The sequence below is a fragment of the Megalobrama amblycephala genome, linkage group LG17 (genome assembly GCF_018812025.1).
Source record: "Megalobrama amblycephala isolate DHTTF-2021 linkage group LG17, ASM1881202v1, whole genome shotgun sequence".
Taxonomy (NCBI): domain Eukaryota; kingdom Metazoa; phylum Chordata; class Actinopteri; order Cypriniformes; family Xenocyprididae; genus Megalobrama; species Megalobrama amblycephala.
The window spans coordinates 35,729,148-35,753,988 of NC_063060.1; the positions used below are offsets into that span (position 1 = coordinate 35,729,148).

General features: G+C 33.1%; 4 gene segments (V, D, J or C); all 4 read right to left on the minus strand.

The window, feature by feature from the left end:
* Positions 1 to 4,166: 4,166 nt before the first annotated feature.
* On the minus strand, positions 4,167 to 6,686 carry LOC125250117. The segment is given in 2 exon segments: positions 4,167 to 6,328; positions 6,408 to 6,686. Coding segments are annotated over 2 exon segments (414 nt in total).
* Positions 6,687 to 13,671: 6,985 nt separating this feature from the next.
* LOC125250116 lies at positions 13,672 to 15,314 on the minus strand. The segment is given in 2 exon segments: positions 13,672 to 14,197; positions 14,612 to 15,314. Coding segments are annotated over 2 exon segments (537 nt in total).
* A 38-nt stretch (positions 15,315 to 15,352) lies between these two features.
* LOC125250120 lies at positions 15,353 to 16,157 on the minus strand. The segment is given in 2 exon segments: positions 15,353 to 16,004; positions 16,081 to 16,157. Coding segments are annotated over 2 exon segments (408 nt in total).
* A 5,126-nt stretch (positions 16,158 to 21,283) lies between these two features.
* LOC125250118 lies at positions 21,284 to 22,341 on the minus strand. The segment is given in 2 exon segments: positions 21,284 to 22,116; positions 22,195 to 22,341. Coding segments are annotated over 2 exon segments (414 nt in total).
* Between the last annotated feature and the right edge of the window lie 2,500 nt (positions 22,342 to 24,841).

A 24,841-nucleotide genomic window follows, 5' to 3' on the forward strand; every position in this document is an offset into this window, starting at 1 on the left:
TATATTATGTACTGCTGTTTTGTAAAGTTAAATCAGGAACAGGCAACTCTAGCCCTTTTGCTGTCTCCTTTTTGAGGTGGAGAGTTTACCTCCAACCATAATTGAGCACACCTGAAAATTTTAACCAAAGTCTTCAGGTGTACTTATAGACAGTTATAGGCAGTTGGGTTTGAGGTTGGAGCTAAATCTGCAGGACCGTGGACGCTGAGGGCCAGAGTAGCCCACCACTGTTTAAATCATGCAGAACATAAGCTGACCTGGCTGTCCATTAAACTACTTAACTTGAATTGTCTGTGTTTTTTTGTTTTACTTTTAGACCAGGACTGAAGAACGCCTGACAATGGGATGTTAAGACTTCTTCCTCTGGTTGAGAAAAAGCTACAGCACATCAGTGATCACATCTTCTGGTCATCAGTTGTACTGTAGAGTACAACTGAACAAACTGTTTAGAAGAAGAAGAACATGAACATGATAGAGACATGTACAGGGAAGAGCAAGAACCCAGTTCAGCTGTGATAATGAATCTTTATTTTAAACTCAATATCAAATCTGTTTTCTGGATCATAGTTGACTGGATGGGATTCTGTGGCGCTCATTTGTGCAATAGGAGTAAAGTCTGTGAATGGATTATTATGACGTTAACCTATTTTTGAAGACACGTTTTTATTTATCTTGAATCTCATTTGTCTTTATGCAAATTTCAACCTTATGCTGTATCCTCCAATAAAGTGTTGTGTAATAAATTATGGTGAACGTGGTGTTTGGTAGAGTAAATACAATTTAACTAAGCTGAGTTTATTTCATAATTTAAAAAAATGACATATAATTTCCATGATTGTTTTACTTATTAATACATAAATATATATTACATAAATATTTTCGATCTAATTCATGATATTTGGGACAACAATGCACCAAAAGTTGCATATACTTTCATGTTGTGACAAGGATGGCAGTTTCCAGATAAATAAAGGGAAGGAATGTGAATAAAGAGAGGCTGCAGTGGGTTATACTGATACAAACACTTCAAGCAGAGCTGAAGAAGATCGATGTTGATCATTCTGGTACATCTACTACTGCATTCAAAATGACAGCTGGACATTACTGATGTCAGGCATGTGAGGAGCAAGAAGAGGGGGTGATAATGACATTTTGGCACAGTTTCTTATTTTACTGAATAGTGCATTATCCTTGTGTAACAGTAATAGTGAAGTGTAAATATAAATAGTTTTTAGTTTACTGCCAACACTGGCAGCTGGATAATGGCAAGTTGTTGTGGGTTCATCCATTATATTTATTGGTGTTCAAAAAAAAAAAAAGCAAAGAAATAATCAACTACTATTCAATTAATCAATTATTATTATTATTATTATTGTATTACAACATTTTGTTATAATATTTCCATATTTCATCAGATGGTCTCACAATACCCATCAAAAACCTATACAAGCATGATGTTAGAATGGAAAATGAGGAAATGATAAAATACTGCAATATTTAAATGTGATTCAACAAAGTTTGTTATCCATGATGAGGAGTACACACCTGTGTAGATTTTAATGCCCTTCCACCCCCAAGGGGCCAGTACCGGCCCCTGGAAGAGCAAAAAAAATGCACATTTCAAATGGCTGTAACTCAAAGTCCGGTTAGCGTATCAAAGAGAAAATCAACAGGACAACTGCTTATGCTATGATTACTAAATAATGTTGGGCACAGTTTTCAGACATACATGGAAAGCTGGCATAAAGGTTTTTTAATAGTGATTACAGTAAAATATTAAATTTCAGCCTGTCCCTCATATATGTAATAAATGTTTGCACAATAAACATATTTAGATATCGAGTTGTCCATTAAAGATCTTATTATTTTAACATTTATCATTTCTTTACTAAACGTTTTAAACTACATTACCCATATGTCTCTGTCATTCTATCAATGAACGGGAAACATGGCGCTGTAGTTCATTGAGAAGCTAGGGTTAGGGTTGGGATCTCGGTAAAGGAGTAATTTCTCACAACATGGAAACACTTTATAGTTAACTTAATGTATGAGTAACGTAATATTCACACTAAAACAAACTTTGTAAGATAAAGCGCCGTTTTATATGGGTTGAAAGGTAGTCCAATCACAGCGAGTTCTGCGATAGAGTCACAGCCAATCACAACACAGCTGAACAGATGCGTCACGCTTACTTGTCCATTTATGGTAAATGACGACAGATCTCCTTCGGTTCCGGCTGACGAGAAAGATTCCTTAAATATATAATTAATCTAATTAAATATAATAAAAATCACATTTTACAACGAAAGACTCCTTTGTGTTTTAAACTGATGCATAAATATATTTGAAAGAGATATAATTGCATCTACTAAAGTGCTTCTAACATTTACAGTAGATATGTAGTATATTAAAGGTATACATTTAATCACTTATTTATACCATTCTTCACCATTTGAACTCTTGGAATTAAAATAAATATAAATAAAAGCATAATGAATGTACTCGATTTTGTAATCATATTCCAATATTTAGTGTCAAAGACAAATGTAGTCCCCAAACTACTGCACAACAGTATAAAAATCAGTTAATTGTGAGAAAAAAATATATCCAGTTACAGAGGCAATCTATTATAGTGAAATATAACTACACAAATCGATATGATGAAGTATTATTTTTACAAACCAAGAGATGAGATAAAATTCCATGTGAAAATATGTTTCTTTAAAGAATAGGGGGAAAAAAATAACATTTTACATTCTCAACTTTAATACAATACAATATTGTGTTTATTGTTCACTTTTACTGTAACTAAATGAAAGGCAAATTCAAATAGTTAATGCATTTTATAAATGTTAAATATTTTCAGCAATAAAATGCTTCTATAAAATACATTCATGGGTATGTTACATTTACATTATCCAGGTACTGATATAATGATACCATAGATGTAGTTAAGGTGGACATTTACTATAGTGACACTGTAATAAAAGGTTTAATGAAACAAAATGCAAGACATTTTCAAGTCCATCTAAATGAAGAGGTAACAAACTCACAGAATAATGTCCAGAATGTCAATGTGTCATTTCTGTAATACTCTATATCAGCACCAAACAGAATTAAATAAATATTGATTGTTCTCAGAGGGTTTTCCTGAACACTCTCACTAACTTCAATTGTTCGGACAAACACCTGCTATACACACATGCAGAAATACATATTTGACTATAGTCGCAGCATTACTAGAACTTTTACCAAAACTCCGGATGAGCACTGGTGCTTCTTTGATAAAGGCAAGAATATGGAAAAAGATAAATTACTATTTTCAATATTGGTTCTGCACGTTTCAAGGAGATCATAAGGAGGAGTCCACGTGAAGACTTTTAAAAACTGTGACAGAGTGAAGGGTGCACCTCCCCGGACACACCCTTAGCATGACCAAACAACAACACCCAAAGACAGATATGAAGTGGACACCACCAGGAGAATGCAGGGGAAGACATGGAAACGAAGGCCTGAAGAATGTCGGTGTCCCATGGGAAGATGTGGAGAATGTGGTCACAGATTGGATACGTTGGAGGACACTTGTTACCCAATGTGCCCAGCACAGCACTTGATGATGATGTTGTGAGTTCATACATAACCGTAGGATTTCCTTCTGTAAAGAGTGTTGCACAATTAAATGTTAAATGCATTTATGTAATAAGTTCACTGATGTGTGGGCATTTCCATGATTAAAAGTATAGCAAGCTATATTCATATTTTAAAAAATAAAAAATAAAAATAAATAAATAACATGTTTCACATGCAAGCAGGACATTATCAGCAGTGTAAATGATCATGACAAAATAATTGAATATCTGATGTCATGTGACAAGTCAAATGATAATTTCCACTCTTGCAAACAGAGGTAGTTATGAGGTGCGGAGAGACATCATGTATCATTGGAACATTTTGGGCCCAATCTGTAATCATTTTAAAGAATTCAATGGAATTAATATAAACTTTTATGTGTGGGACGTCCAACTGTCCAAGAAGGGGCACAACTGATTTACAAATAAGGTGATAAATATGTACAGGATTTGACTTTAATTTTAATTTACTGTGAGACTATTTAACAAATGCTTGATAAAATGTTTGATAAAGGGTTAAAAGCAACACATACATACCATTGCAATTATTTGCCTTTGCAGCTTTCTGTCTCCTTCATCCATTTCCAAAAGGCCCTTTTTGTCTTTTCAGCTAAAACAAGAGAAAAGAAAATATCATTATTTATAATATATAGGTTTATATATAAATATATATAGGAAAGAAGTTCTTATTGACCTTACAGTTTTTGGATTTAACATTATTAGGCATTAAAAGCATGATAAGTGTTGTGGTTACTCTGTATTTACAACAAAAATCACATTAAAACTACCAATACTGTGGTAAAAAGCATGGTAAGTGTTGTTTTTTACCGTGCTTCTACAACAAATACCATTTTGAAACTACACTTGTACTACTTTGAACCTGATATGAATATGTTATATATATTGTGCAATATATTGCACGTCACGTGACAGTGTTTAATCACCCTAGTTTAGTATTTAATATAGAAAACAATGAAAAGCAAAACCTTAGCGGAGGTGACAGATATAATGCAGTGACTGAACATGAGGGAGCTAACGTTAATCTGATTAATATCTGCAAACAGAAAAGACATTATATCAAACATTAGAACAGCGTATTTACGACTACTTACCAACATCCAGCACACGCGAACTGATACCAAATATCGCGATGTGTTCTGAAGGAGACTTCTTCAGCGTGAGAACGGTCAGGAGTGAGAACGGGTTGACATTCACTGAGTGAATATTATGAAAATAGAATATATATTTCTCGCTAAAAATTTAATCAAACCTTATTTTTATGCAGAAACTAACTCAAAATATTGTTCATAGCAACCAAAACGTAGCAGTTTCACATTATTCTGGCGAGATCAGAAAAATCTTTGCAACGTTAAACTCACCGCTGAAAACGCTAAACCTTTGCGGGGACTTTGATATCAGATTGCGAGCGGTTTTAAACATCAAAAACCAGTTGGAGGGCCAGATAAAAATTATCTGGGTGCCGCCATTTGACTCCCCCTGGCATAAATAATATTTTGTAGCCCGATCAGAAAAAAGGGAGTAAATAATTAAAACAAAATGAACAGCATTAGCTGCTACGTGTGAAAAGAAACCTGCTTTGGATGTATTATGTTCAGGACAAACGTAATAGCACTGCAATAAATTGGCTTTATTAGGTTAAGGACCAACGTAATAGCACTGCTTATATTAGGTTAAGGAAAAACGTAATAGCACTGCTTATATGTTGGCATGTAACGTAATTGCGATTTGCAAAATAGTTTCCTCAGAACGTATTTCATGGGATACAGGGTTGGTAATTAGGAATACATTGGTTGTAAAATTCACATTGCAGTTTGGTCACAGAGATAAACGAGAAAAAGAGCTACTCTTTTTTTGCTTTTATTTGTAAAATAAATTGTAAGAGCTCTATTTTATATTATAGCCTACTATATTCATACATTTGTTCAATTAGACTAGAGTTCAATTAATCCAGTATATTTGTGGAATGTCTGTGAGCTTCAGAAATGATTCAGAAATGACTTAAAATACATGTGAAAAGCACATAAAGTTGGCACACTGCTGAATATACTGAATTTATTTTCAACACACAAGGACAAGTGATATTTGAGCTCTTCATCAAACTGAAAACTACAAATCTGTAAATGCTAAATATTTTATTTATATCTTTACAAAGCATAACAAATATGAGATACACCTGACATATTCCAAAATCACAATAATACAATGTGTACAAATAACCTCATTCTGTGCATTTGCAGCTTAATTCAAATTGAGAACTTAAACAGAAAGTGACAAGTAAATAAATATTAAAGTATATAAATATGTCATTCATTAATTAGATTTACCAGTGTAGTTCATGTACAGGATGTGAGTAAATGTTCTCACTGTGTTGCCCTCCCAGTAGGCGCAGAAGTAAACGGCACTGTGACTCTTCTTACTGTCACTCAGTTTTAGATTATAAAGCTTTGTTTTGTCCACTGTGAAATCACTTGCTTGGGGATTGTTGCTATCACGAGTGACAACACCATCTTTACTGATATAGAGCAGTCTTGACGGGGCTTTGCCGTCTTTTATTTGGTACCAGTGGATATAATCTGAAGAGCCCACACCGGTCGCTTTGCAGGGCAGATTCACAGTTTTGCCCTCTGCTTTAGCCACAGCCTTTGGGCCTTGATCCACACTCACTCCCAGAACTGCTGCTTTGACAAAACCAAATTCATCACATTTAAATCAGTTCATTTTTTTTAATTGCTTTATTTTTTTATAAATGTCACTTACCTGGCATCTTTAAGAGGAGGACAATATAAATGTATAAAAACATCATTCATCCGGTGAAAAAAAAAGAAAAGTCTACCTTGGTGTAAAGCTGTCTTTCAGGTTTCACACTGCTTTTGTATGAACTTGGGGTGCTGTATGAAAATAGGGTGATGATGTCATTTCCTGAAATGGAGTTACCTTAGAAACCATTTTAAAGAAATTTGACATGTGCCTTTTATGCTGAAACAAATTTCAAATGTTACATTATCCCCACATAATCTGTAAGATATTTGCTTATTTATCAGAGAGATGAATGTTTTTCTTTAAATATGATTATGCGAATAAATGCTTAAGGTTATTTGAATTAATTAATCTTTTATAGTAAGATTCATATGACTGTGTGGAAAAACAAGAGCTGAATAAAAAACAACTGTGGAACTGATAAAACTGATGATCCAGATGTTTTGTACAAGCCAGTATTAACCATTTGAAAATTTCTTTAGATTTTTTTTCTATTAAAGGCACAATATGTAAGTTTTTTTGGATTAAAATATCCAAAAACCAAAAGAACAATGTTATATATTTTGTTGACTTGTGTACTTACATTATCCCAAACGTTTCCAACAATGTTTAAATGTTTAAAATTGTTTAGTGACATCATTTCCTGAGGTGGAGCTATGATAAACATAAATGCTGTTGTGATGTTGATTTGTTCTTGTACAGCAATCAGAAAAAATTATTTCAAAAGCTGATACATTTGACTGATGTATTTGACATATCATCAAGATTCTCTTTAATTTATCAGAAGTAATTTATTAAAATGCAATTTATTAGAAGTAATTAACTTTCATAAAGCCTTAAAGCTGAAAAAAAAAAAAATCCTCTTTTGCAGCTCAATAGCACCATCCACTGTTGAAGATCTGCATGTCAAACAAACAACTGTATACAAACACTACAAATATAGGAGATTATTTGATAAAAGCTTGAAGAAAGAAAAAAATCACACCTGTTGCTCTTCATGTGTTGAACTTCAGGGACTTAAAATAGTGGAGGTGGAAACTGGGTTTATACAGTATACACGTGAATAAGGAATATACAGTTGTAATTAGATGTATGTACTGCATAATAAAAAATGCATTTATAAATAAATTACACACAACAAATGGTCAAATGATGATTGTTTAACTAAAATCATTGTAATGTAAAATGTTTTTCCATAAATTAAGATTGAGTTTGTGATGAGTGTAAATCAAAATGAAAATCCATACATAAAAGGCATTTTAGAAAAGTTAGAGTCAAGATATGGTAAAACGTCATGTATAAATATTATCTTCTTATAACAGAAAGAAAATGCTTTTCATTTTAATAAAGATTAACCTATGATAGGCTATAAAGATGACTATAGCCTACAGTTGAAGAAACAGTTTTATTGTACACTGTAAAAAAAATGGCCAAATTTCGACAGTAACATGCTGTTTTCCATTAAAACAGTAATATACCATAGAAAACAATGCATTCTGAGTAATATGTGACGTTTTCGAGAAAGTAGCCTACAGCAATATACCGTGAATTAACAGTGCTCAAATTCAACACTCTGAGGCTTGTGTTCCAAATCACACCCTATACCCTCATTCACTATTCCCTACATTAGTTCACTAACATAGTACACTTGAGAGAGTGAATGAAAACACGTGTGAATTCAGGCACTGATGAACACCTACTGTTAAGAAGCAGAATCAATGAAGGAAAGAGAAACAACAAGAACAGAAAAAGATTAAATCAACTGAAGATAAAAGAATACATTAAATCTCTCAAGATCTTAAACAGCTCCACAAACAGATCAAACATTTTTTTGTAAATGATGAGTTTAAAAATTCTTAACTGATTGCTCAGCACTGCTTCATCCTTTGCTGTAGTATCACAGTGTAATATAAAAGTAAATTTATAAAAAAACAAAAAAAAAAACATTTCTGATAATGGATTAGACACTGGATAAGTTCAGTGAATTAACCGTTACATAACGATCATGTCATAATCAAAACATAACCAACAACACATTATTATATTTTCTCTTAGCTTCTTCATGCCATAACAAATGTGTCTTAAAAAACACACACATTTACAGCAACCTGTCACCGTCACCGTCTGTCTCACCTTCCCCGGACTCCACTTCCCAGCATCCCCCTGGTTCCTCACCTGCATTTCCAATCACTGTTCACTACCAGCTGCCACTCATCTTCTGCACCATTCATAAGGTCCTCACTCACTTCACTCAATGTCGGGTTTCGTCTATGGATAAGCACATCTTTGTCTACTCATATTTCAAGCTCCATGACCGTCTTACCTGTGATCTACTCACCAGTTGTTCCTACCAGCAGTCCAGGTTCTCCTCATCCCCTGCTCTCCGTGCTCGTTGGTTCCTGGATCACCTGGAAAAGACACAAAGACTGCATCAGTCACAGATAAGCTGAACCAAGACTTTCCTTATCCAAACCCACTTACCTGGACTGCTTTGTCTCCTGTGTTTCATCTGCATTCAATAAACCTGTTTACATCACTTACCTCTGTGTTCCTCGTCTATCCACTGACACAACCAAAGAGAAACTAACGTTACAAGTCAAGTGTCAAGAGCACAACTAAAGCGAGCACTGACCTCCATCATGGTAATGTCAAACAAAACAACATCTGAAGCTCTGTTAGTTCTCAATAAGAACTTCTGTAAATGTCTAAATAACTCTGTTGCCAGTAGTTTACCGTAAAATCATGAAAAAACAGCAATGTACTGTAAAACATAAGTCAAATTTATTAAATGAAACAAGTTAATTTCACTTAAGTATTAGTGAAAGTTAATACAACTCAATAATTGAGCAGAGTAAATGTTGAAGTGAAGTGTTTTTTTGTGTTTTTGCACTAGATGTTGGTGTTTAAAGGTGCCCTAGAATCAAAATTTGAATTTACCTCGGCATAGTTAAATAACAAGAGTTCAGTACATGGAAAAGACATACATTGAGTTTCAAACCCCATTGCTTCCTTCTTCTTATATAAATCTCATTTGTTTAAAAGACTTCTGGAAAACATGCGGATCTCAACATAACACCGACTGTTACGTAACAGTCGGGATCATTAATATGTATGCATATTTTGTCCATTTAAACATTCTAAAACCATAAGAGAAACACAAAATCACAATAATACAGTGTGTACAAATAACCTCATAATGAACAGCAGGACAATAAAGTTCAGATCTGAACAGATCCAAATATCTTCATTCAGTTATTCTGTGCATTTGCAGCTTAATTCAAATTGAGAACTTAAACAGAAAGTGACAGGTAAATAAATATTAAAGTGTATATAAATATGTCATTCATCAATTAGATTTACCAGTGTAGTTCATGTACAGGATGTGAGTAAATGTTCTCACTGTGGCTGCCTGCCCAGTAAGCGCAGAAGTAAACGGCACTGTGACTCTTCTTAATGTCACTCAGTTTTAGATCATAAAGCTTTGTTTTGTCCACTGTGAAATCACTTGCTTGGGGATTGTTGCTATCACGAGTGACAACACCATCTTTACTGATATAGAGCAGTCTTGACGGGGCTTTGCCGTCTTTTATTTGGTACCAGTGGATATAATCTGAAGAGCCCACACCGGTCGCTTTGCAGGGCAGATACACGGTTTTGCCCACTGCTTTAGCCACAGCCTTTGGACCTTGATCCACACTCACTCCCAGAACTGCTGCTTTGACAAAACCAAATTCATTACATTTAAATCAGTTAATTTTTTTATTGCTTTATTTTTTTATAAATGTCACTTACCTGGCATCTTTAAGAGGAGGACAATATAAACGTATAAAAACATCATTCATCCGGTGAAAAAAATATTATACCTTGCTTGGTGTAAAGCTGTCTTTCAGGTTTCACACTGCTTTTGTATGAACTTGAGGTGCTGTATGAAAATAGGGTGATGATGTCATTTCCTGAAATGGAGTTACCTTAGAAACCATTTTTAAAGAAATTTGACATGTGCTTTTTATGCTGAAACAAATTTCAAATGTTACATTATCCCCACATAATCTGTGAGATATTTGCTTATTTATCAGAGAGATGCACCTTTTTCTTTAAATATGATTATGTGAACAAATGCTTAAGGTTATTTGAATTTATTCATAATTTATAGTAAGGTTCATATGACTGTGTGGAAAAACAAGAGCTGAATAAAAAACAACTGTGGAACTGATAAAACTGATGATCCAGATGTTTTGTACAAGCCAGTATTAACCATTTGAAAATTTCTTTAGTTTTTTTTTTTCTATTAAAGGCACAATATGTAAGTTTTTTGGATTAAAATATCCAAAACCCAAACGAACAATGTTATAATTTTTTGGCTTGTGTACTTACATTATCCCAAACATTTCCAACAATGTTTAAATGCTTTCTCCATCATACAATATATTTTAAAATGAATTTTATGTAATTTAGCAACACAAGTCATCCAGTTTTTATTAATATGATGTTCTAATATGGATCTAGATTATGCAAAGTGCAACAAGTCTCTCATACCAGCCACCGAGCGAACGCAGAGTCACGTTCAACACACTCAGATGTGTTTAGTACGATTGTTTTAACCATTAACTCACACTTGACTAGTAGGTGTGACCATGTAAAATATGTCACAAAATCATTGCTGCAAAAAAAAAAAAAATCTGTTGCAGAGATAAAATAGGATCAAAATTGATCAAAGCTGTCACTGAATTTTGCAATTAATTATATCATTATTTTCACTTTGTTTTTATTTTGCAATTCTTTATTTTTGTTTGCAAAACTTCTTTTTTCTCTCTCAGTACTTTAATTTTCTTTTGCAATTCTTCATTTTTGTTTGCAAAACATTTTTTTTTCTCCTTTTAAAACTTTATTTTCTTTTGCAATACTTTATTCTTTTGTAAATATATATGGCATTGATTTGACTCCATAATATGCTTGCAGTACAAAACTACTATTGTAGTTCACTGAGAGTATACTTCAAAGTGTACTTTCATAGACTAAAAATGTGCTACAAGTATTTAACTAGTAACTATCAGTATACCAATAAGTAGTTGCAGTACAAACAAAAAAGTAGTTGTAAACTAGTTGTGTACTTAACATATATACTACTGTTACACTTAAAGTATAGATAAAAGTAGATTTTTATACACTAAAAAGTGTATAAAGTACAAGTATAGTACATTGATATTAGTATACTTACTACATAATGTATACTTAAAAATATACTTTTTATATTATATACGTTACTTAAGTATACTTAATAAAATGACCTTGAAGTATACTTATTTTTTGTAGGGATATCAGTGGCCCGTGTGTTATTGTGGTGAAAATACTGCATTGAATTGTGTGCTGTTCATGAATACCTTTTGCATTAGATGATGTACAGCATCTCTTAATATTGTAGCACTGAGAAGGCATGAGGCATTTTCACTATATTTCATAACCATCATCCTAACTCTCTGCTGTTGTTTTTATCTGCAAACATATTTGCTACACCAAACCGCACTATTTTGTTGTTCTCCTCAGAGAGTTTGTCAGACGATTCAATACTGTAATAAATGTGGTTTGTAACTGTTAGATTTTGTCATTGTTCCTGTGGTGGAATAACAGTCTCTCATGGTTTATGTCACGGATGTCAAAGCTTTCTCTCACTGTGGCCGCTCTCCCAGCATGCACAGTAATACGTGCCAGCATGTTCCTCCTTTATTTCTTTGAGTTTTATGCCATATGAATTTCCAGTTTTTTCAGAGGCATATTCTTTTGCTTCACTTGTAGCAACCCCAGAATGACTGATGTAGAGTTTTCTTTTAAACGTTCCACCGACTTTCTTTTGGTACCAGTGAACATAGTTACCAGAGCTCAAGCCGGTGACCTCACATCTGAAGGACACAGTTTTACCCTTTACCTTTATCAAAACCTTTTGAGGTTGATTTAAACTCACACCTTCCACACCTGCAGTGAAATAAAATGAAAATCAGTTCTTTTAAACAAGTTTTCATATTTATGTTTTATTAACATATTAATATGTTTTATTAACCTTATTAACCCCCTTTTAAAGTGTACTTACCATGGATCATTATGAGAACAACAGCGCACAAGTTTATGAGCATCGTTCATTTGGTTATGTGAGGCGATGTATGGCTCATAAAGTTTCCTGTACACTTCTTTAGATTATTTTGCCAAAATCTTTGCAGAAAATTGTTCAGTGACATCATTTCCTGAGGTGGAGCTATGATAAATGTCAGCGCTGTTGTGATGTGATTTGTTCTTGTACAGCAATCAGAATAAAATATATTTTAAAAGCTGATACATTTGACTGATGTATTTGATATAGCATCGGGATTCTCTTTAATTTATCAGAAGTAATTTAGTAAAATGCAATTTATAAGAAGTAATTTAGTAACTTTCATAGAGCCTCAAAGCTGAAAAAATCCTCTTTTGCAGCTCAATAGCACCATCCACTGTTGAAGATCTGCATGTCAGACAAACAACTGTGAACAAACACTACAAATACAGGAGATTATTTGATAAAAGCTTGAAGAAAGAAAAAATCAGAATGTGTTGAACATCAATGACTTATGTGGCATAAAAAATTAGCTCATATTCATATTGAAAGAGTCAAATGAATACTATCTAATGATAATAATTTGAATAAACTTGACTAAAATGGGTGACCCATTTGTCTTGCTTAATTGAATTAGCCTTTTACAGACTTAACTTCTTGTTTGGAATAAAAACATTCTGTTCAATCAACTGCTTTATCTTCATTTTTATTGATTTTCTTCACACACCGTGTCTCATATTTCTTTTCAAACATGCTCTTCATTGACACTTTTGTCGAGTTTGTATGCAAGACATTCATTTTTGAGAACTTTGTTATGGGCAAAATGTTTGATGAGGAAGTGATGTCACAGCTGTGGTACAGTTGTAATTTGAATAAACTGATATTAAAAATGTATTTAAAAATAAATTCCACAAATGGTTAAATAGTCCGTGACTGTTTAAGCTCTAGATTAACATTTAAAAAAGTTAGTTTAAATGTAAAATGTATATTAAGATTGAAGATCTGGGTTTGAGACAACTGTAAAATAAAAAGAAAATCTATACATAAAAGGCGTTTTAAGAAACAAGGCATGATAAAAGGTTTGCGAGCAATTTGTATACCTTCATATAAAAAAAGCTTTTCATTTTAATAAAGATTAACCTATTATAGACTAAAGATGACCACAGCATACAGTTGAAGAAACAGTTTTATTGTAGCCTGTTGATGCACAAGAACATTTAAAGTTTTTTTTTTTTTTTTTATGAAATATTTACAACAAAAAGTAACGCCATAGTTAAAATATTCCCCTTGCTGCTAATGTTGTTCCACATAAACCGCTTTGATTCTGAAAGCAGGTTTTTGTAATGATTTCCTCTCACAGTTAGCACTGTGTTGCTGTCAGTCCAGAGCGCGCAGTAATATGTTCCTGCATCTTGGAGCACCAGTCTTGAAATAGTCAGTGACACTTGCTGTGTGTTATTGACTATCTCAGTTTTCACCGATCCACCATATCCAGTGGACACATCCTTGTCGATTGTGGCTTTTGACTGTCCAGCTTCGAAATACATTAATCGTTGGAAAGCTCCCCCTGACTGAGCTCTGTACCAGTGGAGAGCGTTGGACTTGAGCGTCGATGAATCCACAAAGCATTTGATTCTAACAGCTTTACCCGTTGCTTTAAACACCACACGTTCAGGATGCGTAGGAATATTTTGCCCATTTAAATAATCTACAACCATAAGAGAAACAGTTAAATTAAAGCACTTATATTTTGTCATAGACCTTTAAACAGCCAATGTAAGCTTCATCTGCTTTTCAAACGTTTCATCACACGAGCTACAGTCAGAACAGAAGCTCAGAACTGCAGTCGCTCCAGCCCGAGGAGGAGTCACCATGTTCGAATCCGTATTGGACATTGCATCGATAAAACGCCAATATTGTCATTATTTATGACTTTATAACAAATGTACAAAGCCGTATAGCTCCTACCAAAAAAGTGTTTTGTTTAAAATGTTTTCAAGATGTTTGCAAGTCACTTGTGCGACACGAACCTAATAGGCTAATTCCTTTTTAAAAATCCAAAATCACTGGATAATCTTAACTGAGAAATGTTAATAATTATAACGGAATACTTAAATCTCACCTATTAAGAAGACTACTAAGAACACAAATGTGATCATTCCAGACATCGCCATGTCTACGTCTGTCATCCAGGAGTTTGATGAATTATGAACTGCATCTGCCAATCAGAAGATATGATGATGTCCTTGTGGTTTCCTCTTTATCTCGTCGTCATCACTATCACAAGAAGGTTTTTCACACAAGTTAAACCAGTCATGGGTTAGGCAACATTAAACATGTAATTTAACCCTGGTTTATTAAAAGCTTCTCCAGAGCAGATCTCACAGTAAGCGGCTCTTCCTCAGTGGCACTCGGTATAAAGTGGCTTGTGTGGATGTAAACTGATGCTGAACAGGTGAAGATGTTTCACGGATTGTCTGTGTTGGCAAGATGCTCTGAGTAGGCTAACATTTAGTTTAAAAAACTGTGATGTAATTCAGAATACATTGGTTGTAAAATTCACAATGTAGTTTAAAAAGTGATTGGCTATTTTTAAATTGGTCACTGAGATCAACTTGAGAGAGAAAAAAGCTCTTTATTTTTGGCTTTTATTTGTAAAATAAATTGTAAGATCTGTTTTATAATATAGCCTACAATATTCATGCATTTGTTCAATTAGACTAGAGTTCAATATATTTGTGGAATGTCTGTGAGCTTCAGAAATGATTCAGAAATGACTTAAAATACATGTGAAAAGCATAAAGTTGGCACACTACTGAATATACTGAATTCATTTTCACCACACAAGGACAAGTGATATTTGAGCTCTTCATCAAACTAAAAACTACTAATCTGTAAATGCCAAATACTTTATTTATATCTTGACAACGCATAACAAATATGAGATACACTTGACATATTCCAAAATCACAATAATACAGTGTGTACAAATAACCTCATAATGAACAGCAGGACAATAAAGTTCAGATCTGAACAGATCCAAATACCTTCATTCAGTTATTCTGTGCATATGCAGCTTAATTCAAATTGAGAACTTAAACAGAAAGTGACAGGTAAATAAATATTAAAGTATATGTCATTCATCAATTAGATTTACCAGTGTAGTTCATGTACAGGATGTGAGTAAATGTTCTCACTGTGGCCGCTGCTGGTGTCCCAGTAAGCGCAGAAGTAAACGGCACTGTGACTCTTCTTACTGTCACTCAGTTTTAGATTATAAAGCTTTGTTTTGTCCACTGTGAAATCACTTGCTTGGGGATTGTTGCTATCACGAGTGACAACACCATCTTTACTGATATAGAGCAGTCTTGACGGGGCTTTGCCGTCTTTTATTTGGTACCAGTGGATATAATCTGAAGAGCCATCGGTCACTTTGCAGGGCAGATACACGGTTTTGCCCTCTGCTTTAGCCACAGCCTTTGGACCTTGATCCAAACTCACTCCCAGAACTGCTGCTTTGACAAAACCAAATTCATCACATTTAAATCAGTTAATTTTTTATTGCTTTATTTTTTTATAAATGTCACTTACCTGGCATCTTTAAGAGGAGGACAATATAAATGTATAAAAACATCATTCATCCGGTGAAAAAAATAAAAGTCTTGGTGTAAAGCTGTCTTTCAGGTTTCACACTGCTTTTGTATGAACTTGAGGTGCTGTATGAAAAAAAGTGTGCTGATGTCATTTCCTGAAATGGAGTTACCTTAGAAACCATTTTAAAGAAATTTGACATGTGCCTTTTCTGCTGAAATGAATTTCAAATGTTACATTATCCCCACATAATCTGTAAGATATTTGCTTATTTATCAGAGAGATGCACCTTTTTCTTTAAATATGATTATGTGAACAAATGCTTAAGGTTATTTGAATTAATTCATCTTTTATAGTAAGGTTGTCGCAAATATGTTGCAAAAAAAAATCTGTTGCAGAGATAAAATAGGATCAAAGTTGATCAAAGCTGTCACTGAATTTTGCAATTAACTATATCTTTATTTTTCAGTACTTCGTTTTTATTTTGCAATTCTTTATTTTTGTTTGCAAAACTTCTTTTTTCTCTCTCAATACTTTAATTTTCTTTTGCAATTCTTCATTTTTGTCTGCAAAACATTTTTTTCTCCTTTTAAAACTTTATTTTCTTTTGCAATACTTTATTCTTTTTTAAATATATGTGGCATTGATTTGACTCCATAATATGCTTGCAGTACAAAACTACTATTGTAGTTCATTGATAATATACTTCAAAGTGTACTTCCATAATCTAAAAATGTGCTACAAGTATTTAACTAGTAACTATCAGTATACCAATAAGTATAGTTGCAGTACACACAAAAAACATAGTTGTAAACTAGTTGTGTACTTAACATATAGCCTACTACTGTTACACTTAAAGTATAGATAAAAGTAGACAGTACACTAAAAGTACACTTATTACACTAAAGAGTGTATAAAGTACAAGTATACTACTAGTACATTGATATTAGTATACTTACTACATAAAGTATACTTAAAAAAAAACTTTTTATAATATATACGTTACTTAGGTATACTTAATAAAATGACCTTGAAGTATACTTATTTTTTGTAGGGATATCAGTGGCCCGTGTGTTATTGTGTTGAAAATACTGCATTGAATTGTGTGCTGTTCATGAATACCTTTTGAATTAGATGATGTACAGCATCTCTTAATATTGTAGCACTGAGAAGGCATGAGGCATTTTCACTATATTTCATAACCATCATCCTAACTCTCTGCTGTTGTTTTTATCTGCAAACATATTTGCTACACCAAACCGCACTATTTTGTGGTTCTCAGACGATACAATACTGTAATAAATGTGGTTTGTAACTGTTAGATTTTGTCATTGTTCCTGTGGTGGAATAACAGTCTCTCATGGTTTATGTCACGGATGTCAAAGCTTTCTCTCACTGTGGCCGCTCTCCCAGCATGCACAGTAATACGTGCCAGCATGTTCCTCCTTTATTTCTTTGAGTTTTATGCCATATGAATTTTCATTTATTTCAGAGACAAATTCTTTTGCTTCACTTGTAGCAACCCCAGACTCAGTCATGTAGAGTTTTCTTTTAAACGTTCCTCCGACTTTCTTTTGGTACCAGTGAACATAGTTATTAGAGCTCAAGTCGGTGACCTCACATCTGAAGGACACAGTTTTACCCTTTACCTTTATCAAAACCTTTTGAGGTTGATTTAAACTCACACCTTCCACACCTGCAGTGAAATAAAATGAAAATCAGTTCTTTTAAACAAGTTTTCATATTTATGTTTTATTAACATATTAATATGTTTTATTAACCTTATTAACCCCCTTTTAAAGTGTACTTACCATGGATCATTATGAGAACAACAGCGCACAAGTTTATGAGCATCGTTCATTTGGTTATGTGAGGCGATGTATGGCTCATAAAGTTTCCTGTACACTTCTTTAGATTATTTTGCCAAAATCTTTGCAGAAAATAGTTCAGTGACATCATTTCCTGAGGTGGAGCTATGATAAATGTCAGCGCTGTTGTGATGTGATTTGTTGTTGTACAGCAATCAGAATAAAATATATTTTAAAAGCTGATACATTTGACTGATGTATTTGATATAGCATTGGGATTCTCTTTAATTTATCAGAAGTAATTTAGTAAAATGCAGTTTATTAGAAGCTAGTCCTCTTTTGCAGCTCAATAGCACCATCCACTGTTGAAGATCTGCATGTCAAGACATTCATTTTTGATAAAACTTTTATTACAAGCAAAACATTTGATAATGGAGGCAGTGATGTCACAGCTGTGGGACAGTTTGAATGTATCGATATAAAAAAAAAAAAATTATTTAAAAATAATTTTCACACAACAAATGGTCAAATAAGCCTATATTGTTTAACTAAGATTACTGTAATCCCCAGTGCTATTTTAAATGTAAATGTAAAATGTTTTTCCATAAATTAAGATTGGGATCTGAGTTTGTGACAAGTGTAAATTATATATATATATATTCACAAAAGACATTTTACATAAGAATCAAGACACAATAAAACGTTTGCAAGTAATGTTACCTTCATTTAACAAAAAGAAAATGCTTTTTATTTTAATAGCTAAAGATTAACCTATGGGATAGCCTATAAAGATGATGACTAGCCTAAAGTTGAAGAAACAGTTTTATTGCAGCCTGTTAACAGTTTCTGTGTTTAGTACACTATTGTGTTTAGGGTTCTTCTCAGACACTTTTTTGAAGTTTTAAAATAGTTTTTAATGACATACTGGCAACAAAAAGTAACGCCACAATTAAAATATTCCGCATGTCTCCTCCTCGCTGCTGCTGTTGTTCCACATAAACCGCTTTGATTCTGAAAGCAGGTTTTTGTAATGATTTCCTCTCACAGTTAGCACTGTGTTGCTGTCAGTCCAGAGCGCGCAGTAATATGTTCCTGCATCTTGGAGCGTCAGTGATGAGACAGTCAGTGACACTTGGTCATTTCTCACCGATCCTGCATATTTTTTCTTATTATCCCCATCGATTTTGGCTGTTGTCGATCCAGCTTCGAAATATATTAATCGTTGGAAAGCTCCCCCTGGCTGAGCTCTGTACCAGTGGAGAGCGTTGGACTTGAGCGTCGATGAACTCACTTGGCATGTGAGTATAGCAGTTCTACCCTTTGGCTTAATTACAGGAGGACCAGAATGCTGAAGAATATTTTGTCCATTTAAACAACCTAAAACCAAGAGAAACAATTAAAATGCGCTGAGTGTGTAAACTCTCTTCAGTGGCTTTTAAAACGTTTCATCAACAGTTCAGAGGGTCTAAAACAGAAGCTCAGCATAGAAGCGAGTGTTTTCTGATAGTATAATCTGTAATTTTGGTATCATAAGTAGGTATATCGCCTACAACAAAAATAGTGTTTTGTTTAAAATGTTTTGAGATAGTTGACTGACGTAAATTCATTTTTAAAAGTAGAAAATCACTAAATAATCTTGACTGAGAAATGTTAATAATTATAACGGAATACTTAAATCTCACCTATTAAGATTAATAAGAACACAAATGTTTTCATTCCAGACATCGCCATGTCTACATCTGTCATCCAGGAGTTTGATGAATTATGAACTGCATCTGCCAATCAGAAGATATGATGATGTCCTTGTGGTTTCCTCTTTATCTCGTCGTCATCACTATCCAACACGATCACACGAAAATGCGTATCAATAGTACGAGTTTGTAATCTCGTAGAATATACAGTACAGTCCAAAAGTTTGGAACCACTAAGATTTTTAATGTTTTTAAAAGAAGTTTCGTCTGCTCACCAAGGCTACATTTATTTAATTAAAAATACAGTAAAAACAGTAATATTGTGAAATATTATTACAATTTAAAATAACTGTTTTCTATTTGAATATATTTCACAAAGTAATTTATTCCTGTGATGCAAAGCTGAATTTTCAGCATCATTACTCCAGTCTTCAGTGTCACATGATCCTTCAGAAATCATTCTAATATGCTGATCTGCTGCTCAAGAAACATTTAATGTGTACAATTGTACAAAATATTTGTGTACAATATTTTTTTTTTCAGGATTATTTGATGAATAGAAAGTTCAAAAGAACAGTGTTTATCTGAAATCTAATCTTTTGTAACATTATAAATGTCTTTACTGCCATCTTTAACTTTATTTAATGCATCCTTGCTGAATAAAAGTATTCATTTCTTTAATTTCTTTTCAAAAAAATAAAAATAAAAATTCTTACTGACCCCAAACTTTTGAACGGTAGTGTATAATGCTACAGAAGCTTTGTATTTCAGATAAATGCTGTTCTTTTGAACTTTCTATTCATCAAGGAATCCTGAAAAAAAAAAAGTACACAACTGTTTTCAACATTGAAAATAATCATAAATGTTTATTGAGCAGCAAATCAGCATATTAGAATGATTTCTGAAGGATCATGTGACACTGAAGACTGGAGTAACGATGCTGAAAATTCAGCTTTGCATCACAGGAATAAATTACTTTGTCAAATATATATAAATAGTACACAGTTATTTTAAATTGTAATAATATTTCACAATATTACTGTTTTTTACTGTATTTTTAATTAAATAAATGTAGCCTTGGTGAGCAGACGAAACTTCTTTTAAAAACATTAAAAATCTTAGTGGTTCCAAACTTTTGGACTGTACTGTATACGCCAAAATGAGTTTTGGCGTGCTTATGGTACGCGGATTTTTCGCGTGCATATGATACGCTCTTGGTTAGGATGGGGGTGGGGGGGTTCGTACGTATGATACGCCATAAAGTGCGTATCATATGCACGCGAAAAACTGCGTGCCATAAGCACGCTAAAACTCATTTTGGCGTATATATTCTACGAGATTACAAACTCGTACTATTGATACGCATTTTCGTGTGATCGGGCTCTTCAGATCTCACAGTAAGCGGCTCTTCCTCAGTGGCACTCGGTATAAAGTGGCTTTTGTGGATTTAAACAGATGCTGAACAGGTGAAGATGTTTCACGGATTGTCTGTGTTGGCAAGATGCTTTAAGTAAGATAAAATATAGTTTAAATCTGTGATGTAATTAGGAATACATTGGTTGTAAAATTCACACTGCAGTTTAAACAGTGATAGATGATTGCTAAATTGGTCACAGAGATAAACCTGACAGAAAAAAGGAGTCACTCTTTTTGTGCTTTTATTTGTAAAATAAATTGTAAGAGCTCTATTTTATATTATAGCCTACAATATTCATGCATTTGTTCAATTAAACTAGAGTTCAATTAATCCAGTATATTTGTGGAATGTCTGTGAGCTTCAGAAATGACTTAAAATACATGTGAAAAGCACATAAAGTTGGCACTCTGCTGAATATCCTGAATTTATTTTCAACACACAAGGACAAGTGATATTTGAGCACTTAATCAAACTGAAAACTACAAATCTGTAAATGCCAAATAATTTATTTATATCTTCACAACGCATAACAAATATGAGATACACCTGACATATTCCAAAATCACAATAATACAGTGTGTTCAAATAACCTCATAATGAACAGCAGGACAATAAAGTTCAGATCTGAACAGATCCAAATACCTTCATCCAGTTATTCTGTGCATATGCAGCTTAATTCAAATTGAGAACTTAAACAGAAAGTGACAGGTAAATAAATATTAAAGTATATAAATATGTCATTCATCAATTATTTACCAGTGTAGTTCATGTACAGGATGTGAGTAAATGTTCTCACTGTGGCTGCCTGAGACCCACTCCCAGTAAGCGCAGAAGTAAACGGCACTGTGACTCTTCTTACTGTCACTCAGTTTTAGATCATAAAGCTTTGTTTTGTCCACTGTGAAATCGCTTGCTTGGGGATTGTTGCTATCACGAGTGACACCGCCATCTTTACTGATATAGAGCAGTCTTGACGGGGCTTTGCCGTCTTTTATTTGGTACCAGTGGATATAATCTGAAGAGCCCACACCGGTCGCTTTGCAGGGCAGATACACGGTTTTGCCCACTGCTTTAGCCACAGCCTTTGGACCTTGATCCACACTCACTCCCAGAACTGCTGCTTTGACAAAACCAAATTCATCACACTTAAATCAGTTAATTTTTTTTTATTGTTTTATTTTTTATAAATGTCACTTACCTGGCATCTTTAAGAGGAGGACAATATAAATGTATAAAAACATCATTCATCCGGTGAAAAAAATATTATACCTTGTTTGGTGTAAAGCTGTCTTTCAGGTTTCACACTGCTTTTGTATGAACTTAGGGTGCTGTATGAAAAAAAGTGTGCTGATGTCATTTCCTGAAATGAGTTACCTTAGAAACCATTTTAAAGAAATTTTACATGTACCTTTTATGCTGAAACAAATTTCAAATGTTACATTATCCCCACATAATCTGTAAGATATTTGCTTATTTATCAGAGAGATGCACCTTTTTCTTTAAATATGATTATGCGAACAAATGCTTAAGGTTATTTGAATTAATTCATCTTTTATAGTAAGGTTGTCGCAAATATGTCGCAAAATCATTGCTGCAAAAAAATCTGTTGCAGAGATAAAATAGGATCAAAGTTGATCAAAGCTGTCACTGAATTTTGCAATTAACTATATCTTTATTTTTTCAGTACTTCGTTTTTATTTTGCAATTCTTTATTTTTGTTTGCAAAACTTCTTTTTCTCTCTCAATACTTTAATTTTCTTTTGCAATTCCTCATTTTTGTTTGCAAAACATTTTTTTCTCCTTTTAAAACTTTATTTTCTTTTGCAATACTTTATTCTTTTGTAAATATATGTGGCATTGATTTGACTCCATAATATGCTTGCAGTACAAAACTACTATTGTAGTTCACTGAGAGTATACTTCAAAGTGTACTTCCATAATCTAAAAATGTGCTACAAGTATTTAACTAGTAACTATCAGTATACCAATAAGTATAGTTGCAGTACACACAAAAAACATAGTTGTAAACTAGTTGTGTACTTAACATATAGCCTACTACTGTTACACTTAAAGTATAGATATTAGTAGAATAGTACACTAAAAGTACACTTATTTTACTAAAAAGTGTATAAAGTACAAATATACTACTAGTACATTGATATTAGTATACTTACTATATAAAGTATACTTAAAAATATACTTTTTATACTATATATGTTACTTAGGTATACTTAATAAAATGACCTTGAAGTATACTTATTTTTTGTAGGGATATCAGTGGCCCGTGTGTTATTGTGTTGAAAATACTGCACTGAATTGTGTGCTGTTCATGAATTCCTTTTGCATTAGATGATGTACAGCATCTCTTAATATTGCAGCACTGAGAAGGCCTGCGTGAGGCATTTTCACTATATTTCATAACCATCATCCTAACTCTCTGCTGTTGTTTTTATCTGCAAACATATTTGCTACACCAAACCGCACTATTTTGTGGTTCTCAGACGATTCAATACTGTAATAAATGTGGTTTGTAACTGTTAGATTTTGTCATTGTTCCTGTGGTGGAATAACAGTCTCTCATGGTTTATGTCACGGATGTCAAAGCTTTCTCTCACTGTGGTTGCCATCCCACCCTAGTGAAAAAAAAGTAAACTAAGTATACTTGCAGCAAGACTAATTATTAGTATATTTCAAGTGTGTTAATGATTAGTTCATTTAAAGTGTGCTATTTTGAAACAACTAATTTTGTACTAAGTATATTTAAGTTGAAATTAAGTAGTATTAAAATACAACTTTAAGTATATTTAGTATACTTATGTGTGCTAAATTGGAACAACTTCAAGTATACTTAGTACACTTTAAGTATATGTCTGTGTAGGGACTAATTACATGCCTGATTAGTAATATTAAAGTGTACTTAAGTTGGGTTATAAGTATACTTTGTGTTAAAAGTATATTTTTTTGTTATAATATACGTTGTATTATAAGTATACTTTATTTCTGTTATGAGTACACTTTGTGTTATAAGTACACTTTATTTGTGATTTAAGTACATTACAAAATAATTACGAGTGTCTTCAGAAAACACAAGCAATATACACTGAATATATTATTTTACAGGTAATAGTATATAGGCTACTGTATGCTCAGTACCTTTGGCTTATTCCAAATATTAAACATTACACACTTTGCGGTCAATAACAATACACTTTGTATACACTTTGTACTTTGTATAATATAGTCAACATTTGAAGCGGATCAAAACCGTTAATCAAAGGTGTCCTAACTTTTTTGATCAACTTCAAATGTTGACTACTGTACTTTGAATTACATATTCTCACACAATACAGTTGTGCTACTATTTAAATACAGTTTAACACATTTTCCCAAAGTTGAATGCATTTGTTTTCAAGGCCATTAAAATAAATAAAATGTAACAACATCACTAATGAAGAGACATATTTCATTGACAAATCCAATAGTTTTTATTTAAACTTAGATTCAGCAAAACTTACCATGTTTTTCATTAAAGAAAAAAAAATATTGGACCATGGTGACCCTCTATACACAAATACAAATTACACATTATATTCCATTTTCTGATGAGCTTCTCATTGTGTCTGATGGCACAATGATGACCGCAGAGACTCGTGAAGAACAGCATCTGTTGACAGAATATACCAAAGATATAAGACAGCATGTTCAACTCTTTATTCACGTTTACAATAGTCTGTCTAAATCCTACATTGAACCAATACTATTTTTGAACAGTAAATGAGGATTAGCAGCAGGGAACTGTATCAGAATGGCATGTCGATATTGTTTTCGGTACATAGTCAAGCATA